Here is a 22,478-nt window from a genome sequence, read left to right as displayed (position 1 = left end):
CATGTGGATGTCAGTAAAATATCACATTATGGAATTTGTTGGTTTTTTTTTTTCACTTCTCTTTAAAAAAAAAATCTTGAATTGCACACAAAAATACACTAAAATAATATTAAAGTTGCAAATTCAAGGGCTCAAAAGTTAGGAGATGCACAAGCAACCTTAATTCAGCCACCTTGTATGTAAGCATTATGATAGTCGTTAATTACATGACCACATGCTATTTTTTCCACCCTGCTTTGGAAATGAATCAGAGTTCTGTACCTAAGAAGGTTGTTGTCTGGAGGACGCTTGCCTCATTTGTTGCAGAAGTCATTGTGTGTTCCATATGTTCTGGGTGTTAAACTTGAGATCCTGGAGTCTGATTTGCAAAAGTGCTGAGCACTCAGAGCTACAAATGAAGTCAATGGGAGCTGTGCTCTAAGTGCTATAATGCTGAAAAATCAGGCTCTGGGTATCTCAGATTGGGCATCCAAAATTAGAGGATACTTTTCACCTTAATCTCTGCCTCAGTTTGCTATCTGTAAAATGGAGATAGTACCTATATATTTCACAGAGGTGTTATGCAAATAAATTTGTTAATGTTTGCTAAGCACTTGGATAGGGATGTTCATCATAGAAAAAGGTCTACGAGGAGATTAATAACCCTACTTTCACAGCAGGGTTTGAATAGTATGTGGTAAATAAAGCATGAGCCACACTTTGAACAATGATGAGAAAACTAAATATAGACTGGCTGGCTCATGAAGTGAACATTGTCCATTCTGTGCACCGAATGACATTGGGATCTTGTGGAAATAGTAGTATGTGATCGGGTAATTGATGACTGTATCATAATAGATACATACAAGGAGGCCGAATTAAGGTTGCCTTAACTCTGTCATTTCATGACTCCTGAGTGTTTGACTTTGCAACCTTAATAATCGTCTTCATTACATACAAAACCCCACAACTATGGTAAGACTTACAAAGTAAAGTGAGGGAGATACATTTTGAGAGGGAGATATCTCATACTATTTTTGAATTATTTGGGGTGGGGGAGATGGTATTAATGTAGTTTACAACATTTGCCAGGAGAGGTTGATAAACCCAAATAGGTTTATTTATTGTTTTGTGACTTGTTCTCCTAAAGCTGGCCAATTTCATCTTCAGTTAAGCTCACCATATAAATAGCACATAACTTTATTTCTTGTTAGCACCACTTGTAAATCTTTGCTATATATTTTAAGGAAATGCAACTAAGAGAGATGACTATTTATCTGCCTGAGGAGAACATTCTACAGTTTAGACTGCTTGAACGTTCTTTAGTATGGTATCAGTAATATAGTGCAGATACCACCCTGATTTTGTAGAATCTGTGGAATTTATCAAAAGTCTAAAGCAGGAGTCAGCAACCTTTCAGAAATGGTATGCCTAGTCTTCATTTATTCACTCTAAGTTAAGGTTTTGCGTGCCAGTAATACATTTTAACATTTTAGAAGGTCTCTTTCTATAAGTCTATATTATATAACTAAACTATTGTTGTACGTAAAGTAAACAAGAGTTTCAAAATGTTTAAGAAGCATCATTTAAAATTAAATTAAAATGCTGATCTTATGCCGCCAGCCTGCTTAGCTCGCTGCCAGCCTGGGGTTCTGTTCACCTAGGCCGGCAGCGGGCTGAGCAGGGCCTGCGGCCAGGACCCCAGACCTGGGGAGGGGGGGTTCAGAGGTCAGGGCAGAGGGCTGGGGTACGGGGGTGTGTAGGGCAGAAGGCTGAATGGGGTGAGGTTCAGGAGTCAGGACAGAGGGATGGGAGCTGTGGGGTGCAAGGCAGAAGGCTGGGTGGGTGTGGGGGTTCAGGGAAGAGCGATGGGGCTGTGAGAGTGCAGGGCAGAGGGATGGGTGTGTGTTGAGGTGGGAGGGTGCAGGGCAGAAAGTTGGGTGTGTGTTAGGGTGGGAGGGGTGCAGGGCAGAGGGCTGGGTGTGTGGGGGGGGGTCATGGCAGAGGGCTGGGGTGTCTGGCTCGTGGGGGTGCTCCAAGCCCCTGTCCTGAGCGGCTCATGGCAGGGGGCTGGAAGGGATATGCCCTGTTCCACCCCCTTCCCCAAGGCTCCGTCCCTACCTCCCTCTGCATCCTCTAGGGAGCTGTGTGCAGGCTTCCACTCTTCCCCCTCCCCCTCGCAAGGGCCATCAGCTGATTGGCGCAGGGAAGGAGAGCGGGAGGGGCAGGAAAGCACCATGCTAGGGGAAGAAGCGGGGGAGAGGGGAAGCTTTGCTGCCGCAGAACCAAGCTTCTGCCCCTCCAGGGGAGAGCAGTAGGCGGGGGGGCTGAGTGGGACTGGGACCATGGCAGGCAGCTGTGTGCCATAGGTTGCTGACCCCTGGTCTAAAGTATATTTTTCTGTGAATAGGCATACTGTTTTTTCTAATGTTACTGTGCTCAGTCTTTTGAGGGAAATCACATGAGATTTTCCTTAACTGTAAAATGAAAATATTTTATTAGTCTGTATAAATGGTTTAGTTTATATAGAGAAAATTGGTAGGAGTGGCTGGAAGGTATGAAAGGAATTACCTGTAGTTTGCTCCAATAATTTGGATTTTGTTTCTGTTGCAACAATATGGTCTAGTAGTAAATGGTTGTCACTAAATTTAAATAAGAATCTTTCCGAAATGTAGTTTAGCTCTAGCATTTAGTAGCGTCTGCTGCTCTTCCTAACAATTAGATCATCATGATTTCTGGCAAAATCTAATGATTCCCACCTGATTCTGTAACCTCAAAGATCAGACAGAAAACAGGGATTTAAGGGCCATGTCTTCAATATATATAATATAATATTCTGCAAGGTTAGTTACAGGATGTTTCATTCTATGACATAAATTAAATTAAATCAAATCTTCTGTAATATGGCATTACTTGCCTATAGGTTTTTGCTAACTTATCAGCTCAACAGGCAAAGACTTCACTGTGGTTATGTGTGTGCGTTGGTTTTTTTAGTTTAGTTCCATACCTAACTTTCCATGTGTTACATGGGAATGGATAGTAAAATGTTTTTGATGTAGACTGTTGTTCTTCCATCTGAATTTGCAGAGCCACAGATTGCTGGCTTACGTGATTTCATAAAGAAAATTTTTATTTAAAATTGGTGTACATATATACAGTATGCTGTTTTAGTTGTTTATTAAAGCCTTGTGTTCTAATTAGCTTGAAGGAGTTCAGTTTTAATTTTATTACCTATCCCTTGAGTACATTCAAGGTTTCTAGTGAGTTTGTTTCATCGTTATGCCAGCAGTGTTCATCAGCTGATAGTAAAAACTGCAGCACTCCAACAGAAATGTCTGTGTTAAGGAGTTCAAATCTCAGGTGTACAAGTTTGCTCTGCTCTTAACTTTGTCATACAGGATGTCAATGGAAGGAAATATTCTTTTAATAAAAAATTGTCTATTATAAAGTGACCTAAATGTTTTTAAAATAGTTCGTGTTTATTAATTTATTCAGTCATATGGAAGATATTATTTATATCTTGTCCATCCCACATCTAAATGTTTAATTTGCTCTGTGACATTTGTGTTACTTAAAGAAAAGTGATTAGCAATGTAAGTAAATGGTTAATCTCTGTGACATTCTATCTACCCACTTATACCCACCTATGTACTGTTGTGCTGATTGGGAGGGCCAGTGAAATTTGCTGCAATGTGGCATTGTTTTAAACTATTGTGAGGACAGCATATGCAATTTTATTTTAATCCATTGAAGTTGTTTTGATCTTGCAGGTGCATAATATACCATAAATGACTTCCAATGGGATTTGTGCTTCTAAATCACTTGGATGCTTTTGAAAATCCCACCCTTTGCCTTTTCACACTTTCCTTTTTCCTATGGCATAAATTGAGCAGAAAGTGTCTGCTTGAATTCTGAATTACAGTACCTGTTTTTGGATAGTTAGTATTAAATTGGCTTAGTGTTCTGTTTAGGTCAAGTCTAAGTAGTCTCTTGGCCTATCCAAGGCCGTGATCAAGTGTCTTGATGTTTTTAGTCTTTTGGCCTCGAGATGAAAACCTTGTATGTGTCTCTGGGACCTTGAGGTGAAAATATTATCTAAGTTACTGCACTCATCATAATTTTGTGTATTTGGCTGTTTATTTGGTTACTGTGATGGATAACAAATTTCTGTAGCATCCAAATGCATCATAAAGATACCAATACATAAAACAAATACTATTATACTGCAGAGTAAAAGTAGATTATATTAGTCAAACATTAGGCCCTGAAAAAGCAATTATTAAAATTTCCAGAGTAAACATTGCTAGTAAGTTTGTAAATACGCATTAAAATTATTTCTAGGGAAAAATAAGTAAGAGTCATATATTTATTTTAGTTCTCCCTTATTTTCACAACTGATTGTGCTAGAATATAGTCATGCCATGCTGAGAGAAGCCATACGAGCACTCAATCCACCAGGCCATATGCCTTCTTTAAGAGAGGAGGAGTCTATTTTCTCAGAATATTAGTATAAAACTTGTATTTATGCATAAAGTAATTTTCCAGTTTCTCCTAATACACAAGCATGTGTGTTAGTGTTATTTTCTGTAACTAAAAAAGTAGCAGATTCCATATGCTGTAAAATGGAGTAATAGCTATACTTTGTGATCCTTTCGCATTTGATTTAGTCTCTTTTAAACAAACTAGCAATTTATTCCTACTACAAACATTTGAACAATACTTGATCCACTATAATATTTAGTGTACCCATTTGGTGGTGCATTAACTTGATACTTGGGAGTTCCTCCTCTGACTAGTGCAGTTTATCATTGTTTAAAGTTAAAATAATAGTTTATAGCTCCTTTAAAGGCCTTATTTGCATGTATCTGTACCATCTTGGTTTGGAAGGAAACACACTGTGTATCAGCAATGTGCTAACATCTTGGCATTTTAAAATGTTTCTTAATTAATTTTTGTTTCATTCTTAGGTTTACTATTTCCGACAAGGTCATGAAGCGTATGTTGTAATGGCTAAAAAGAATAAAATATATAGCATTAATCCAAAAAAACAGCCATGGCATAAAATGGAGCTACGGGTATGATATTTCTTACTTTTCCCATTTTTGTTATCTTTAAAATAAGTCATAGAAAAGCAGGGCCGCCCAAAGGAGAGGGGCAAGTGGGGCAGTTTGCTCCGGGACCCGCAGGGGCCCCATGAACCGCTCCGGGTTTTCAGCGGCAGGTCTTTCCGTGCAGCTGAAGACTCGGAGTGAGTGAAGGACCCGCCGCCTAAGTGCTGCTGAAGCCTCGGCACGCCGCCCGATGAGTACAGTTCGGCGGCGGGTCCTTCCCTCTGACCCTGCCCTGCCCCGCCCCAGGCCCCCTGAATCCTCTGGGTAGCGCTGTAGAAAAGAACTTTTATATACATATTATTTGACAAAAAGTGTCTGTAGTTTTGCTGACAGAATCTTTTTAAAACAGATATTTTTAACTTTGTGTTTAAAAATGATTTATTAAGATTAAAAAAAAATGAAATGATTGCCCAAGAAGTTTTAAACAGGAATAAATAGATATTTAGAAGTTATGATTGTAATAATTTAATTGATTACTGAAAAAGATTAAACAAAATATCCTAGACCTGTGATTAGTGTTCATGTATCAGTCTGATTTATTTTTTTAACCCTCGTTAAAAGTGTGTTGCAGTGAACAGTTAAGTTTCTAAACAATTCGATACAATGAGGTTATATTGGGGAATTGCATCTTTTTGGTTTCAGGGGGTAAATTTGAAAGGTCTGTATTTAACCTAGTAATTTTGTTTACATAGTTCACCACTGAAATCTGTTGTTCAACAGAAGTATATTCATTTTTTCATTTCATACTGCTGTTACAGTCCTCTTATATTCAACCACCTTAAATAAGAATGTTGTTTTATTTACTTCAGGAACAAGAGCTGATGAAAATAGTTGGGATTAAATATGAAGTGGGATTGCCTACTCTCTGCTGTCTTAAACTTGCTTTTCTTGACCCAGATACTGGTAAACTGACTGGAGGATCGTTCACCATGAAGTAAGGAAAGCATTATTTCTGTTCTATTAGGGAAGCTGTTTTTTTGTAATATTTAAAACCTTTTAAATTTGCTAAATTTTAAAAAGAACAGTACTGTTGTCAGCAAAAAAAACTTAGCCCATTTCAGACAGTTTGACAAGAAGCTGTGAGGATACTTAACATGGGGAAATAGATTCAGTGGCCTTTTTTTTTTTTTTGCTGACAACAGCTTATCTTAATTAATTAGCTTCTTAGAGTTGGTCGGGCAACTCCCACCTTTTCATGTTTTCTGTATGTATATATATCTCCTCACTATATGTTCCATTCTATGCATCCGATGAAGTAGGCTGTAGCCCACAAAAGCTTATGCTCAAATAAATTTGTTACTCTCTAAGGTGCCACAAGTACTCCTGTTCTTTTTGTGGATACAGACTAACATGGCTGCTACTCTCAAACCTAAATTTTAAAGATAAGTTTTATTTTTGAACAGAAATTTTCTGTGACATAAATTTAAGATGTTTATATTGAACTCAGATGCATTAAATGCATTTTGATATCTAACGATGTTTTCTGTATTCTGTTGCTGGTTTTTCACCTTAATCATTCTTTTTCCATTTTAATTGCAACTAGGTACCATGATATGCCAGATGTTATAGATTTTCTAGTCTTGCGGCAGCAGTTTGATGATGCAAAACATAGACGATGGAATATAGGTAGGTGGTGAGTTTTGTAAAAAGTTAAATAAATGCATCTGGTTTCATTCATGTTTCCTTATTTCATTAGGAAACGTGGCAAAGTGGGTGAAAATAAAGTGTTATGCCAGAATCAGAGAGCAAGATCTACCGATCTTTATAGAGATGCAGTGCTTACAGCTCCTGCAGAATTAAACTTTGCCACTGAACACAATTACATGTGAGAAAAAATAGAGTTTAAAGATGACCTGCAAAAGAAGATAACATGTTTTCCTTTTATCTTATAAATATCAGGAATATCACAGCTTATCTTCCCTTGCTTGCTCAAGGACACTTTGTAGGACTAAAGAACTAAGCTAGAACTCTCTTCTTTCAATTGAAATGTTGACTTTCACAAAGAGAACTTTTGTTAGAAGTTTGAATTAAATAGATGTTTTAAGAAAATCAGACTTTTTAAGAATATATAGAAAAAATCTCATCCTGCCTCAATTGCTCAGGTTTCAGTTTCTTGTGATGTCATAGTTCTACTAGTCTTTTAAGGACTCCTCCGATAAAAATAGAGAAGACAAAATCTAATACTTGTTCGGCTTGGTTTAGTCACCCGATCCCCCTGGGACTGTCCCCCCAAGTAGCTGCACACACACCCTTGCACCCTGCACACACACACCCTTGCGCCCTCTGGTCTCCTACCTCAGCTGCACATAGCTCAGCCATGCAACTCGCCTTCCACTGCAGTCCTAGTGCTTCCAGGGATCCTGCTCCAGCCTGGGTCACTGGACCCATGATCCTGCAGGGTGGGGATCGCTGAGTATCCTGGCTTCCTGATGCCGCTGGGCCTAATCCTGCACTGCCCATTTTTTCACCATCCTGCCAGCTCTGCACCCAGGGCAGATCCCTTCCTGCCCCACCCTAGTTATGGCCCTGAGGATGTCACATGGACCGCAGCTGCGTACTGATTAGGGCACAAATGGCCCACGGGGTTGAGAACGACTGAGCTAGCCCAAATTTTGTACCATTTTTATAACTTGGTTTTTATTCTGTGTGTGTGTGTGTGTTTATATATTTATGTATTTATTTATTTATTCCTCCGCAATGCCTGTTGCATGGTTATTTCCAGTCACTGAGTGCTGGGACCATCCATGATGAGTATCCCGTCAGATAGATACACAAACATCTACCTTTCTTCAGAGACCCTCCTCACAAAAAAATACTTCCCAAAAGAAGAGGATTCCCTCATCACAAAGGGAGCCTTAGAGAAAGTACTTCTAGTTTCTGTACTTTTCGCTTTCCCAAGCAGGTGGATGGTTTCAGACTTGTCCTGGATCTCAGGAGGCTAAACAAGTACCATGATATCTTAAGAATACAGGGTGTTCATGTTGGGTGTAATCTTACCCTATTACAAGGAAACTGGACATAACACCTCTAATCCTTCTGGAGTCTGTCTGAGTGCACCCCATCAAGTGTCAGTCCCTACACCTTGACTTCTCTTCTGGTGAATAAATAAATATTTGTTTTAAACCTGCTGCCCATTAATTTCATTTAGTGGCCCCTAGTTCTTATATTATGGAAACAAGTAAATAACTTTTCCTTATTCACTTTCTCCACACCACTCATGATTTTATATACCTCTATCATATCTCCCCTTAGTCTCCTCTTTTCCAAGCTGAAAAGTCCTAGGCTCTTTAATCTCTATTTATATGGGATCTGTTCCAAACCCCTAATCATTTTAGTTGCCCTTCTCTGAACCTTTTCTAATGCCAGTATATCTTTTTTTGAGATGAGCTGACCACATGTGTGTGCAGTATTCAAGATGTGGGCGTACCATTGATTCATATAAGGGCAATAAGAGATTCTCCATCTGACTTTCTATCCCTTTTTTAATGATTCCTAACATCCTGTTTGCTTTTTGAACTGCCACTGCACACTGTTATTTTTTCCAATGTGCATTACTTTACATTTATCCACATTAAATTTCATTTGACATTTTGTTGCCCAATCACTTAGTTTTGTGAGATCTTTTTGAAGTTCTTCATGGTCTGCTTTGGTCTTAACTATCTTGAGCATTTTAGTATCATCTGCAAACTTTGCCACCTCACTGTTTACTCCAGATCATTTATGAATAAGTTGAATAGGATTGGTCCGAGGACTGACCCTTCCATTCTGAAAATTTACCATTTATTCCTACGTTTTATTCCCTGTCTTTTAGCCCGTTCTCAGTCCATAAAAGGATCTTCCCTCTTTATCTCTTGACAATTTACATAAAAAAGCCTTTTGATGAGGGATCTTGTCAAAGGCTTACTGGAAATCTAAGTACACTATGTCCACTGGATCCCCCTTGTCCACATATTTGTTGACCCCTTCAGAGAACTCTAATAGATTAGTAAAACATGATTTCCCTTTACAGAAACCATGTTGACTTTTGCCCAACAATTTATGTTCTTCTATGTGTCTGACAATTTTATTCTTTACTATTGTTTCAACTAATTTGCCCAGTACTGACATTAGACTGTAATTACCGGGATCACCTCTAGAGCCCTTTTTTAATTTTGGCATTACATTAGCTATCTTCCAGTCATTGAGTAGAGAAGCTGATTTAAAGGATAGGTTACAAACCATAGTTAATAGTTAGTTCCGCAATTTCACATTTGAGTTCTTTCAGAACGCTTGGGTGAATGCAATCTGGTCCTGGTGACTTCTTACTGTTAAGTTTAATTCCAAAACCTCCTCTAGTGAGCCTTCAGCCTGTGACAATTCCTCAGAGTTGTCACCTACAAATGACTGCTCAGGTTTGGGAATCTCCCTAACATCTTCATTCGTGAAGACTGATTATACAAATAGTATAATCATAACCAGCAAATCATAATCATTTTGTGAACATTTTACATGCCACATGGTACAAAAATTATTTCAAATATATAATAGTGGTTGTTATAATAATCTGTATAGTCATATTTTAATCAAATAACGTCACACCAGTCAGGATACATTAGCCACAAATTATTACAGATCAACTCCATGTTCTTCACTCATGGCTTTTAATTTAAAGGACATGTGGCCATCAGGTTGACACAGTGCAACTACCTAAGGTTCTGTATGGGATAGTGACATTACCAGTACAAATTACTTCCCTTTGATCTGTCCATAGCCCCGTTTCCGTTCACTCTGAATTAGGGCATGTATTGATTGAGTTTTGCTACAATCTAGCCAGGGTGTTAGTACTTCCTAGGCTAACACCCATTCGACCAGGTCCAGTGAAACTTTTGTGGCATTTTTTAGGCAGGTGCCCATAATGGAGATTAATGCAGCAGCCACTTGAAGTTCAGTCTAAACTTTCATCAAGATTACTCTTTAGAATATCAGCATTGTGCTCTGATAGTCAATTTGGGGAAACTATGCTACAATCCATATTTCATTGAGAACTTCTACCTTCCAGCTGGGTAGGCTGCTCGCTAGTCTCCTCACAAGTGAGAATGCACAGAAGCGTTAGAAAGAGGTTGGTATACAAAGTTTAGCGTTTGCTGGACTTTGAGGAATTTTGTACTTGAGAGGAGGAAACATAGGAACCTTCGAAAGTAAGAAATCCTATTGAGAACAATAGGTATAACATATGTGAGTTTATATATATCAGAATTAAAGATATTAAAAAATTTAACTGTCTTCCACTGCTGTGAGCTTGAAAAATGTTGCAACATACCTGTAAATTATACTGATTGCTGATTTTTATATGATCGTTACATATATTTTTTCTGATATCCTACGCAACTTAATATAAGTTCTTTCTAAAGAATGCCCTTTACTGTTGTTTTAAGGCCGTATCAGTCTGAATACTCTGTTTATTGACACAGACATCTCCAAAGAATGACTACCATGAAGATTAGACAAATGTGGTGTAGAAATTGGTAAATGAGATTGTTTTGTATTGTCCAGGTGATCGTTTCAGGTCAGTAATAGATGACGCCTGGTGGTTTGGAACAATTGAAAGCCAGGAACCTCTACAGCCTGAATATCCTGACAGTTTATTTCAGTGCTACAATGTCTGGTTAGCAAATTTGATCTTACTTACGCTTTTAATAAATCATTTTAATGTAAATTTTTAGTCTTGCATAGCAAACACTGATTTAGGTCATTTGGCTCCTTTAATTGCAGTAATAAAACTTATTATAAAGTGTCTTTATTAGTAATAAAATAAACATTACATGTAAGAGTAATATATTTTTAACTGTGTAAGCAGTACTAATTACTATAATTTAAACTCGGTTATTTTTTTCTTTAAGTTGGGACAATGGTGACACTGAGAAGATGAGTCCTTGGGATATGGAGCTCATACCAAATAATGGTGTGTAAGTGTGTAGATCTGTTATCTTGATTTATAAGTATAGAAAGCATATCTTATGCAAATTGTTTTTAAAAATTAAGGATATCAAGTATGTTTCTCTGTAAAATGCCAGAAAAAAAAACACAATTAAATAAGAGTCATAAAAATCATTGCAATATAAATTTATGCTTAAATTAGTAAATTACAAATATACATCTATTAAAATGAGCCTGATCTGTGGCTGGAGTAACTGGATACATAATCATGTCAATATCATTAATGGAAAAAAGCCTAAGAGTTTGCTAATGAATAGGACCACTGGGAATTCATAGGATTCTGTAATTTCCCTGTTCTCTATGCAGGAAAGTAATGTTTTGGTATTATTTTTCCTGTGAAAACAGAACAAAATCACTCAAGAATTCAACAGGTGGCATTTTGTCTGGCCCACATACAAGCTAGAAGGAACAGGTGAACCTGCTCCCCCACTAGGTTCAGTGGAAATTGCATGCAAGGCACTCACTAATCCTATACACACAAAGTGCTTGGGGGCAAATTGGCAAAGGGGACTTATTCTCCCTCTGGTCCAGCTATCCAAGGTAGGAATTGTGGCAGCTGAAGTGCATGCTCTCCAGTGGGCCCACTAGCATTATTTCTTCTGTCCATCCACACCCTACTGCGTTACCACACTCTGAGCTGGATTTTTTTTTCAATTAGTTGAAAACCGAATATAGTTTGGAATATTTTTTTTTCTGTTTTCTGGGAGATTTATTGATGACTTTGCTTTGCTATCCATAAACTATTTTTTTTCTTTCTCTCTTAATGTAGAACTATGATTCAGTTCAGCCTACTGTACATATTCTGTTACAATTATTTATTATTTCAATATTTTTATTCAGTTACTCATTATTTGGTTTTAAAGAATAAAGTACCTCTCCCAGGCTCTTGCTACCTCTTAGACATAATTAAAAGTACAGTAACACACAAGATAAAACCAGCAACAACTCTAATATCAAAATGTAAAATATCCATCCAACCACAACCCCAAACATCCCAAGAATCTCCTGCTACACCTACAAAAACTTACCCTTATTGCACTTTCCCTGCCCAAAAAGTCTGGATAAAAAGATGGACCTTGCAGTGTGCCTTGAAAATCAATAGAATCTGGCTATTTTTTATCAAATCAGGGTATTCATTGCAAAGTCGAATGCCCTCAAGAATGCCCTGATGGTAGCTTCTCTTCTATGTCTCAGGGGCTCCAGTTTGGGAACCTCCACTTACCACTGCAATGGAAGAAGGAGAAAGGCAATTTTCAAAACAGGCAGATCTCAAGAGCTGTATAGGTTAAAACCATTATCTATAAATTCTCCCTGAAAACCTATAAAGCACCACTAAAGTTCCCAGAACATAGTTAAATTATCAATTTATTTAAAACATTTCACATGCTACAGAACTACCCTTGTTTACTGCAAAAATACATTCACCCACAAACTGACTAAGTTCGCAAGCCTAGTAAATAGAAAATCCACAAAATTCTGGCAGGATCCGGCAAGCTGCATTGTGGAAAATGCATTTGTTAGCTGGTAGCAATATACATGAAGCATGTAAGACCCCGGAACAGTATCAAAGCATTGTCGTCTTTTGCACAAAGAACTACACATCTTACACTTCTATTCAGTAAAACAATGTTATTCTATATACTGCCTATATTTATTACTCTGTGTTCTTAATAACCACATGTCTGTCTTGAAATTATAAACAGATGAATATTTTTCAGTGATCATCTGGGTCTTTTTTATGGGATATTTCAGCTGTATTTCCTGAAGAGCTGGGAACTAGTGTTCCTTTAACTGATGTTGAATGCCGAACATTGATCTACAAACCTCTGGATGGAGAATGGGGTTCCAGAACCCGCGATGAGGAATGTGACAGAATTATTGCAGGGATAAACCAGCTCATGACTCTAGGTAAACATTTATGATTGAATAATTTAAGAAACATTCAGTATGGAAGCTAGCTTTCATGGGAAGGGATGATATGCATTTTTATGAGAACACCAAGTTCACAAACTTAGTAAATGCTGTCATCAATCAATTGCATCAGTCATAAAATCACTAGTTGAATTATCACCTTATTAAAAAAAAGAAAATATTTTGTTCACAACATGACATATCTACATAGTGCCTTTAATATACAATCTGACTCAAATTTTCAAAGGTGACTGGTGATTTTGAGTTTTTCAATTTTCAGACATGTAAATTGAAAGACCTTGAAGAGCTTGATTTTCAGAAAGTATTGAACATGTGCCCTTTGAAAATCAAGTCTGATTTATGATATCTCAAATTGAGCACCCAAAATCACTTGCTAGCGTTGAAAATGGAGGTCCCTGTGTTGATGGAAAAGCTGTAACTTCATTTTGAACAGATAGCAAAAAGTATGTATTTGTTTTGTTTTCCTAGAGAATGTTACAATAAATATTTGTACTTGGGATTTTTCCTAACTAAACTGCTGTGTACTGCAGCCATCATTTTTCTTTTCTTTGGGTTGTGAGGAGAACAGATGTGTAATTTATTGGTTTAGCAAATGATTCACTATGAGTTTACCACTTGTGGAGACAAATGCCGATATATATTGGCAGCTTCTGAAAAGGGCAACACTATAAATTCTTTCTACATACACATCACTAATTCTGTCATTAACGTACTCAAATGTATGCATATATATAACTTTGGGTGTCTTGTGATAAGATGGCTGTTGAAATGTGCGTAGTTAATTTTCGTGTGTCTGTATGGTACTTAAGCAAATTTGTCAACTATTATAAACAAAAAATTGGTTTAACAGGGATTAAGATTGGTTAAGTGAGACACCTTGTTGGTACCTGAATGTTTATACGACATGTTTTCTTTGATGGGGACACACTGCATCTTCATAAGAAACTACCTTCTTCCCCCAACAGATAAGGAAACACAATACACGTAACTCATTAATCTCCCTTATTCAGAATAATGTAAAACATTAATTACAAAAGGAGTTAGCAAATTAGCAAATACCAGCAGTGATATGTGCAGTATGTAATGTGCTTTTGGAGAAAGTATGAGGTTGTAATTAAGGTTTCCACTTCTGTGCCTCCATAGTAAGAGTAATGGTATATCTAAATTATTTTAGCTGGGTCTTTTCATAGTCTTTCAAGGTTTTGTTTTTTTAACTACTACTATTGTTGCTTGTTTTATATAAAGGTTCAATTTACTGTAGCAATCTAAGAGTAGATTTTTAAGTGCAATAGAGCTTTCTGTTTCACCTTTTTCTTAGAAGACCAGCTCATCTAGCAACTATTTTTTGTCAATTCTTGTTTTTTAAAATATATTTTAAATATATTTTAGCGTTTACATTTTTGTACTAATTTTTTTCATTCCTTCCCCAATAAAATCAGGTATTGTGGTATTGTAAGAACCATAAGTCCAGTTGTACAAGTGGAGGGAAAGAAAAATAAAGTCTGTGAAGCCTTCACTTGTTTGAATTCCATTATCCTCTGGCATATTGTTTTTTTGCTTATATCATATTTGTCTTTGTTCTAAATTCCTTGTAAATTTCTCTGGGCAGGGACTACAGCTTTTATAGTAACGGTCTAAAGAATTGCTTTGCACATTAAAATTTGAGAACTTTGAAGTTGAGGAAGTGGTAATGCAGGGGTTCTCAACCTTTTTCTTGCCGAGGCCCCCCTCAACATGCTATAAAAATGCTTCAATTCCCCACTGCTCCTGGCTTGTGCTGTGGGGGAGGGGAGGTTTGCCGGCTTCAGCCACGTCACTTCTGGTTTGGTGGGCAGCCGCGGGCTTCAGCCCTGCAATGCTCCCGACTGGGGAAGGAGAGCGACTGGTTTCAGCCATAGAACTCCATGCCCCCCCACACCCCCGAAAAGGGCTCGCAGACCCCGGTTGAGAAGCACTGTGGTAATGTAAAGATTAATGAAGTGATATTTTTCCAAAGTAGAGTGAGTCAGAAGTGCACCAATTAATATTTTGGAATTTCATATTTTGAATTATATAACTTACAGATTGTATCTGTAACAAAAAGTAATTCTCTTTATATTTTGAATGCACACAGCATGCTTCTCAGAGTGCAGTCCTTCATGCACAGAGGGATGGCTTTGATTAATCACTACAGTAATCATGCTTATGGCATGTGCTATAGTACGTGTGTGTGTGTGTATATATAAAATTTCACTAATATTTTAAAGTATGTAATATTGTTTTTTCTTGTTTTTCTGTCACTTACTATTTGTGTTCTAAGCTTCAAGGTGTGTTTGAGTAGGGAGGGGTGTTGAAAATAAAAAAGATCTGAAACAGACTATTAAAGGGCTGGTTTTATGTGATCTCACATTGAGTTTTCATTTATATTTAGATATTGCTTCTGCATTTGTGGCACCTGTGGATCTCCAGGCTTATCCAATGTATTGCACTGTTGTGGCATATCCCACAGATCTCAGTACCATTAAACAAAGACTGGAAAGCAGATTTTACAGGTTAGATCCAAGTCTCTGTTACTTCTATAATGTAGTGCCAAACAGATCTTTTTGTTTTTCTTTTTATAGGATAATATCTAACAAAGAGATTGAAATAGATTGACTGTGTCCATCTGTCTCACCATGCATCTATCCTTCATCTAGGTTTTCTTCATAAAAAATGTTAAAGTAGGGATTGACCAGCTATTTTTCTTGGATGTGAATTTTAGAATATGCATATTGTTCAAGTGCCTAGTCCTGCAGTTGGCTCCATGTGTGTGGATCTAACTGAAGGATCAGGACATATGTCTATAAATTGATTTTCAAATCAAAGTAATTGCATTTATGCTTTTAAAGTTAAACAGACTGACTGAAAATATTTAGTTTACTGTTTAAAATGATAAATTGAAAAAATAGGCAGCATATACCTTATGCCATTTTAATACATTTATTGGCAGTTTATAGTAAGAGTCTGCACATAACACATACTTTTAAAAGAAATTGTTGGCTTGGCAATTTAAGTCCCTTTATAAAAGTCTTATTGAATTAGGACACCATTTCACTGATTTTACAGACATTTTTTTGAATTTTGTTTTTAACTGGTTAGCACAGTTTACATCTCTTTTCGTAAATGATGGCTGTGTTCAGCAAATTGTCTTTAATATTTAGTATTTAATTATCTGAGATAAAGTATTGTTCTATTCCAATACTTTGTGGAAGACTGCTTCTCTTGAATTACAGAAGATATTTGCTTTGAGAATTTATCCCCTCCCCCTGTTCATATGGTATGTTGTTTTGCTACTTGGGCTGAATCTGAACTTTAATATGTAGTGCTCCTTGCATACTCATACATTACTAGGATGTCATTCTAATATAAAACTGTTTTTTTCATTATCATAGAAAATGGACATCAAAGGCTTTTAAACAACATTAGATATTTACTTTTTTTCTCTCTTACTTCCACCCCCAGACCATTTCTCTCTTTCTTTCTCTGGATATTTTTACTGGAAATCTTACTGAAATGCTATTTCAGAATTAGAAATTCTGTATTAAAATTGCCAAATACACATGTACTCTTCTGTTCTAAGATAATATGTTCCAGATATATATCTAATTTTTAAAAATAATATTAATCATAAGACAGTATCTGCCTAAGAAATTTTATGCAAACTGAAGATTTGGTTCTTCTTCAAGTAATGTCCCTATAGATGCTCCACTTCAGGTGCATGTGTACCCCATGTGCTTTTGATCAGAGACCTTCAATAGCAGTGTCTTTTTGGCCTGCACATAGGTCCCGTACTTCCTGATGCACCACATCAAGGGCTATATAGGTCTGCGCAAGAGAAACACCCTCAGTTCCTTCTCAACTGCCTCGATCTGAGACAGACCCTGAGCGTGTCTGCCTCAAGTGTGCCTCAGCTAAAAGAATTTTTCCTAATTGCTAGTTTAGTTCTGTCTAGTTTGTTTGTTAGATTAGATTAGTGGTTGAGAGGATCATTTTGTTCCTCTCCCCTCCACCTAGGGTGAGTTGCCCAAATGCACCACCTCGGATACACGGCATACCCCTATCTCAATGAATGGCTCCTTGTGGGACTCTCACAGTGGGAAGTCACCTCCGTGATCCTTGTCCTTCGCCCACTGTTGATGTCTCTAGGTATCTGCATCAACAAGGACAAGTTGGTGCTGACACCTACAAGGAGAATGCACTTTATCGGCATGTGTCTCAACTCCTTTGCAGCCAGGGCTTTCCTCACGGCAGACTGCTTCGCAACACTGACTTCCGTCATCACAGACCTGTATCGCAGACCTTGCACCACAGTCCACTGCTTCCTCTCTCTCCTTGGCCATATGGCTGCCTATACCTATGTGACACCTAATACACATCTCCACATGTGTTGGCTTCTGATGTGGCTTCTTTCCTTCTACAGACTCAGCATGGACCATATGAAGACCAGAGTTGTCCTTCCCCAGACCATGCTATCTTCCCTCACATGGTCTACTGATCCTTCCAAGGTCTTAATCGGCACCCCCTTCTCCTCTCCCATACCACAAGTCACTATCATGACAGATGCCTCCCTTGCAGGTTGGGGAGCCCACCTTGATCACCACACCCAGGGTCTCTGGATGCCAAGGGAGGCCAGAATGGACATAAGCACGCTAGAGCTCTGGGCTGTCCATTTTGTATGTCAGGCCTTTCTCTCACTTGTCCAATCCCTCCACATTCAGCTCCTTTCCAACAACATCACAGCAGTCGTGTATGTCAAGAAGTAAAGTGGCGCCAAGTCTCTGTCCCTCAGCTCCAAGTCTATATGCCACTGGAACTGGTGCATTAAACACCACAGAATGCTTCAAGCCATGTACCTTCCAGGTATCTAGAACTCCCAGGCTGACACACTCAGCTAGACACTCTACATCTATCAAGAGTGAGAGCTACACGACGCTACACTACAGTACTTTTTCGAGTTCTGGGGCACTCCTCAATGGGACCACTTTGCCACTTCCAAGATCAAGAAACTTCCCTCCATTGTTCCAGAGGGTGACAGGGAAGGACCAATAGGGTGATGCTCTCTTCCTCCCCAGACTAGAAACCTTGGCTATGCCTTCCCTCCCATTCCCTTTCTTCCACAAGAGTTATGCAAGATTTGCAGACGCAGAGCCGCAGCACTACTTGTAGCCTTGTTGGATCTGGTTCATAAACCTCCTTTGACTCTCCACCAGCACACTAGTCTGCCTTCGCACACTCCCAGATCTAGTCACACAAGATTGGGGGAGACTCTGTCATCCCAATACGAGCCCTCTTCACCTCATGACCTGGTATTTGGATGGGTATCGAACAGACCAGGCTTATTCCACCCTGGTGCTGCGAATCCTTACTCAGAGCAGGAGAGACTCCACCAGGGCATGCTGCCGAGCGAAATAGAGATGCGTCATGCTATGGGATCACCGTCGCTCACTGAACACAGTATCTATGCCAGTTGTCCTGAACTACCTTCTCACCCTCAGAATGTCTGACATAGCCCTCACTTCTGTACGGGTGCCCCTAGCAGCAATCAGTACCTTTCTTCCCCCTGTTGACAGCACCTCGGACTTTACGCATCCCATCACCGTCCGCTTCGTGAAGGGTTTACTCAATACTTCCCACCAGTACTGAAGCCCACACATATGGGACCTTACTCTCATCCTTTCCGCTCTCACAAAACCATTTTTTAAACTGTTGGCAACATGCCCCCTCTCCCACCTCTTGATGAAAGTGGCATTCCTGGTAGCCATAACTTCTGCCAGGTGGGTAAGTGAGCTGACAGCTGTGATGGCAAATCCCCCTCACCACATTCCACAATGATAGGGTGTCCCTTTGACTCCATGCTCGGTTTTCTCAAAGATCGTGTAGGAATTCCACCTGAACCAGTGCATCCATTTACCTGTTTTCTACCCAAATCATAAACTTCCCACACTGACAGGTTCCTATACTCCCTCAATGGCTTTCTACCTTCACAGGACTCAACTCTTTCATACATCGCTGAAGCTCTTCATGGCCATTGCCGAACAGTCCAAGGATCAAGCCTTCTCTTCCTAACCAGTCTCCAAATGGGTACTGGGTTGCATCCAAGAATGCTACAACCAATCTGGTGTACTCTCACCTGCTAGAGTCTACATGAGTGCAGGCCACCATATTGGCCTCACTAGCAGATGTGTCCTGGCAACTGGCAAGACATTTGTCATACAGCTACCGAGCGCTCAGTACACACCTTCACAACTCACGTCCTCAGAACAGCTTTCTCCGCGAGTTTCTCCACTCCCTCAAAGATTCACAAACAATGCTTCACCTGCTGGGCATTTATACCCCTGTTCCCAAGAGGAAGCATCATAGACAAGTGTATAGGTCAAGACCAGCTCTACAGCCTTTTTATCATTAACTCCTTAAGAGTCACCATGCAAGAGGCAGCTGGTGTATAGATCCAGGAATCCAGCCTTTACAATATCCACTGCTGTTTCATGCTCTAACCCCCAGGTAAAGAGTTTCTTTTGATGGGATTGTTGAGACCTGTGTCTCTTTATTGATGCCTCTCTTGTCCCCTACTCAGATGTTTGGAGGCTACCTTTACTCAATTTGTCAAAAACTGGACATCCCAAACTACAAGCAGATTGGTTTAGATCTTATCCATGGTGACTGATCCAGTGTCTGACATCCCTTACCCAGTTCCTCTTCAGATATCACTCTTACAATGAGATTTTACAACAGGAAGTGAACTCCCCTCAGGGGAGCCATAGAAAAAGTTCCACCTCAACACCACAGGAAAGGATTGTATTCCCCTTCTTCCTGAGTCCCAAGAATAGTGGAGGCCAGTTCTCAGTCTATGTCAGTTAAGTTTATCCAAAAACTAAAATTCCGCATGATCTCCTTGGCATCGATAGTTCTCTTGTTAGAGGAGGGCAAATGGTTCATGGCTCTTGATGTGAAAGATGCATATTTTCATGTAGATATTCATCCAGCTCACAGGAGTTTCCTTGGATTCCTCTTTGATCATGACCATCACCAATTCAGAGTCTTCCCTGTTGGTCTGATCACAGCACAGATGGTGTTTACAACAGTTTTCTAAGTTGTGGCTGCTGGGATGAGAAGAGAAGGATTTACAGTCTTCCCACACCTTGATGACTGGCTTCTCAGAGGCAACATAGAAAAGGGAAGAAGGGGAATCCAGAGAACTACAGATTGGTCAGCCTCACCTCAGTCGTGCACATGGGAGATCATATGGAACAGGTCGTCTGGACCTCCCTGAGTTTAGAATGCATATCAACATACTAGAACTCAGTGTGGTCCATTGAGCCTGCAATGCCTTCCTTCCACTCATCCAATCTAAACGCTTTCAGATAACGGTCAATATGAAAGGAATATCTTACATAAATAAGCAAGGGGGAATGAGATCTCTCTGTGCATCACATCACATAACTCCATCAACACCATACTTACCAGGGATGCAAAATTCCCTAGCAGACTGCCCAAGCAGATGTTTTTCCACAAATCACAAATCAGAGTCATGATTTGATTCTCAGTGACATGTTTGCTTATTGGGGAATGCCAACCTGACATCTTTTTGCCTCACATGTGAACAGGAAGCTTCCTCAGTATTGCTCCAGAGCATCCCTGGGAAAGACTTGTTGGGAGATGCCCTCATGTTGTGGAAGGGCCACCTGGCATATGCTTTCCCTCTGGTTCCTTTGATACCACATTTTTCCCCTAAGATATGCTGAGATAGAGGGCAGATCTACATAGGCACAGAGGGCTCTGCGTCAACATATTTACTCCACCTCATTGCACCCAACTGGCTGAGACAGGTCCAGTTCACCGATGTTTTGAAGCTCTCAGTACAGTCAATCATGAATGTCGGCATGTTGCCAGACCTTCTAATGCAACACAGGGGCAAGGTAACAATCCAGGGCTGCTGCAACTCAGAGCCTGGTATTTGGGTGGGCATCACGGATAGAACACTCATGTTCCAAGAGGGCAATCCATCTTTAACCAAAGTAGAAAAGATTCTATGAGAAGCTGTTCCTCAGCTAAATTGAAGCTTTCCTCCACTTGGGTTCATCAATACAATTTGTCTCTGTACTCTGTCGGAATCCTTGATATATTAGTGTTATCTCTTTACCCTTAGGTCTTTGGATCATGCATTCACATCCCTGCAGGTGCATTTAGCAATCAGTGCTTTCCATCCTCTAGTGGATAACCATATGTTCTTTCGTACACCATCACAACTAGATTTTTTTAAGGGAATTCTCAGATCCTTTCCACCAGTGATGAAGTCCGCACCGCAGTGGGACCTCAGTTTTGTTCAGTTGTCTCTCACTGAGACTCCCTTTGAGCCGCTGGCTCCATGCTTTATGATCCATCTGTCCATTAATGTGGCCTTTCTAGCCATAACTTTGGCCAGAAGAGTCTGTGAACTGGGAGCACTTATGGCCATAAGTCACCTGTCTTGGATGTTTTAGACATAACAAATCCTGCATCTTGGCAGGGGATTAGACTTGATGACCCTTGCAGTCCCTTCTAATCCTATGATTCTATGGTGGACCCACCATATACTACCTTCTGTAAAGAAAAGGTCTTCCTACATCCCCACTCAAGATTCATACCTAAGGTAGTTTTTGAGTTTCATATGAGTCAGGTCATCCACTTCCTTGTATTCTTTCCTTGGAAGAGGAGAGAAGACTGCATTTTCTGGACATCGTAAGAGCTTTGGCCTTTTATCTGCAAAGAACAGGGGACATCACAAAAACACCTAAACTATTTTTTTCCATACCGGAACAATTAAGAGGTCGACCTATATCAGCACAGACACTTTTGAAATGGATCTTGAGTTGTATTATGCTTTGTTACCAACTAGCTGGCATCCCCCCACTGGAAGGGGTAAAGGCTTATTCCACCAGGAGCAAGCTACTTCAGATTCATCTCTGCGAGAGATAACCCATACTAGATAAGGGAAGGCAGCATGATGGGGTATACAAACCCCACACTGGTCAGCAAGGGGTTAAGGATCTGGTGTGGGCTCAGCCAGCTCCACCCTGCTGCACCTATAAGAGATGCATAGACTAGAGGAGGAGTTTAAAGGAAGCAGAATAGCTCATTTGGAGGCAAACAAGGAAAGAGCGCAAACCTGCAACTTGCAGCTCCTGAGAAGAGCTGAGGGATCTCACCCTACAACAACTACCCAAAGATCTTTCCTTGATAGAAGGGAGAACCTGCTTCAGATACACCCCTATCGGGAGGCATACGTCTTTGTCTTGTATGGACTCTGTTTGTGTGTGTTAACTCACCTGGTTTTATTTATGGACTACTCCAGCAGGGGAGAGACCTGGAACTCACCTGGCTGAGGGCCAAGCAACAGGAGGAGGCAGCCGCCACCCTGAGGAAGAGGGACTATCACACCATGCACAGCCACAACGAGCTGTCAAGCACTGAGCTGACCCTCTG

General features: G+C 39.6%; 1 protein-coding gene across 4 annotated transcripts in view; it reads left to right on the top strand.

Annotated features, from left to right (window-relative positions):
- Positions 1–22,478, top strand: part of PHIP (pleckstrin homology domain interacting protein) — a 337,941-nt gene that overhangs the window by 276,217 nt on the left and 39,246 nt on the right. For all 4 annotated transcript variants that reach the window (XM_030555793.1, XM_030555789.1, XM_030555794.1 and 1 more), the window contains 7 exons: positions 4,947–5,054; positions 5,900–6,024; positions 6,634–6,716; positions 10,623–10,734; positions 10,970–11,031; positions 12,819–12,974; positions 15,409–15,529. In XM_030555793.1, the coding sequence (XP_030411653.1) occupies positions 4,947–5,054; positions 5,900–6,024; positions 6,634–6,716; positions 10,623–10,734; positions 10,970–11,031; positions 12,819–12,974; positions 15,409–15,529 (767 nt within the window). The remainder of the gene's footprint in view (positions 1–4,946; positions 5,055–5,899; positions 6,025–6,633; positions 6,717–10,622; positions 10,735–10,969; positions 11,032–12,818; positions 12,975–15,408; positions 15,530–22,478) is intronic.

Source organism: Gopherus evgoodei, chromosome 3 (genome assembly GCF_007399415.2).
Source record: "Gopherus evgoodei ecotype Sinaloan lineage chromosome 3, rGopEvg1_v1.p, whole genome shotgun sequence".
In the NCBI taxonomy this organism is placed as follows: domain Eukaryota; kingdom Metazoa; phylum Chordata; order Testudines; family Testudinidae; genus Gopherus; species Gopherus evgoodei.
This window is presented reverse-complemented; position numbering and strand designations above follow the sequence as displayed.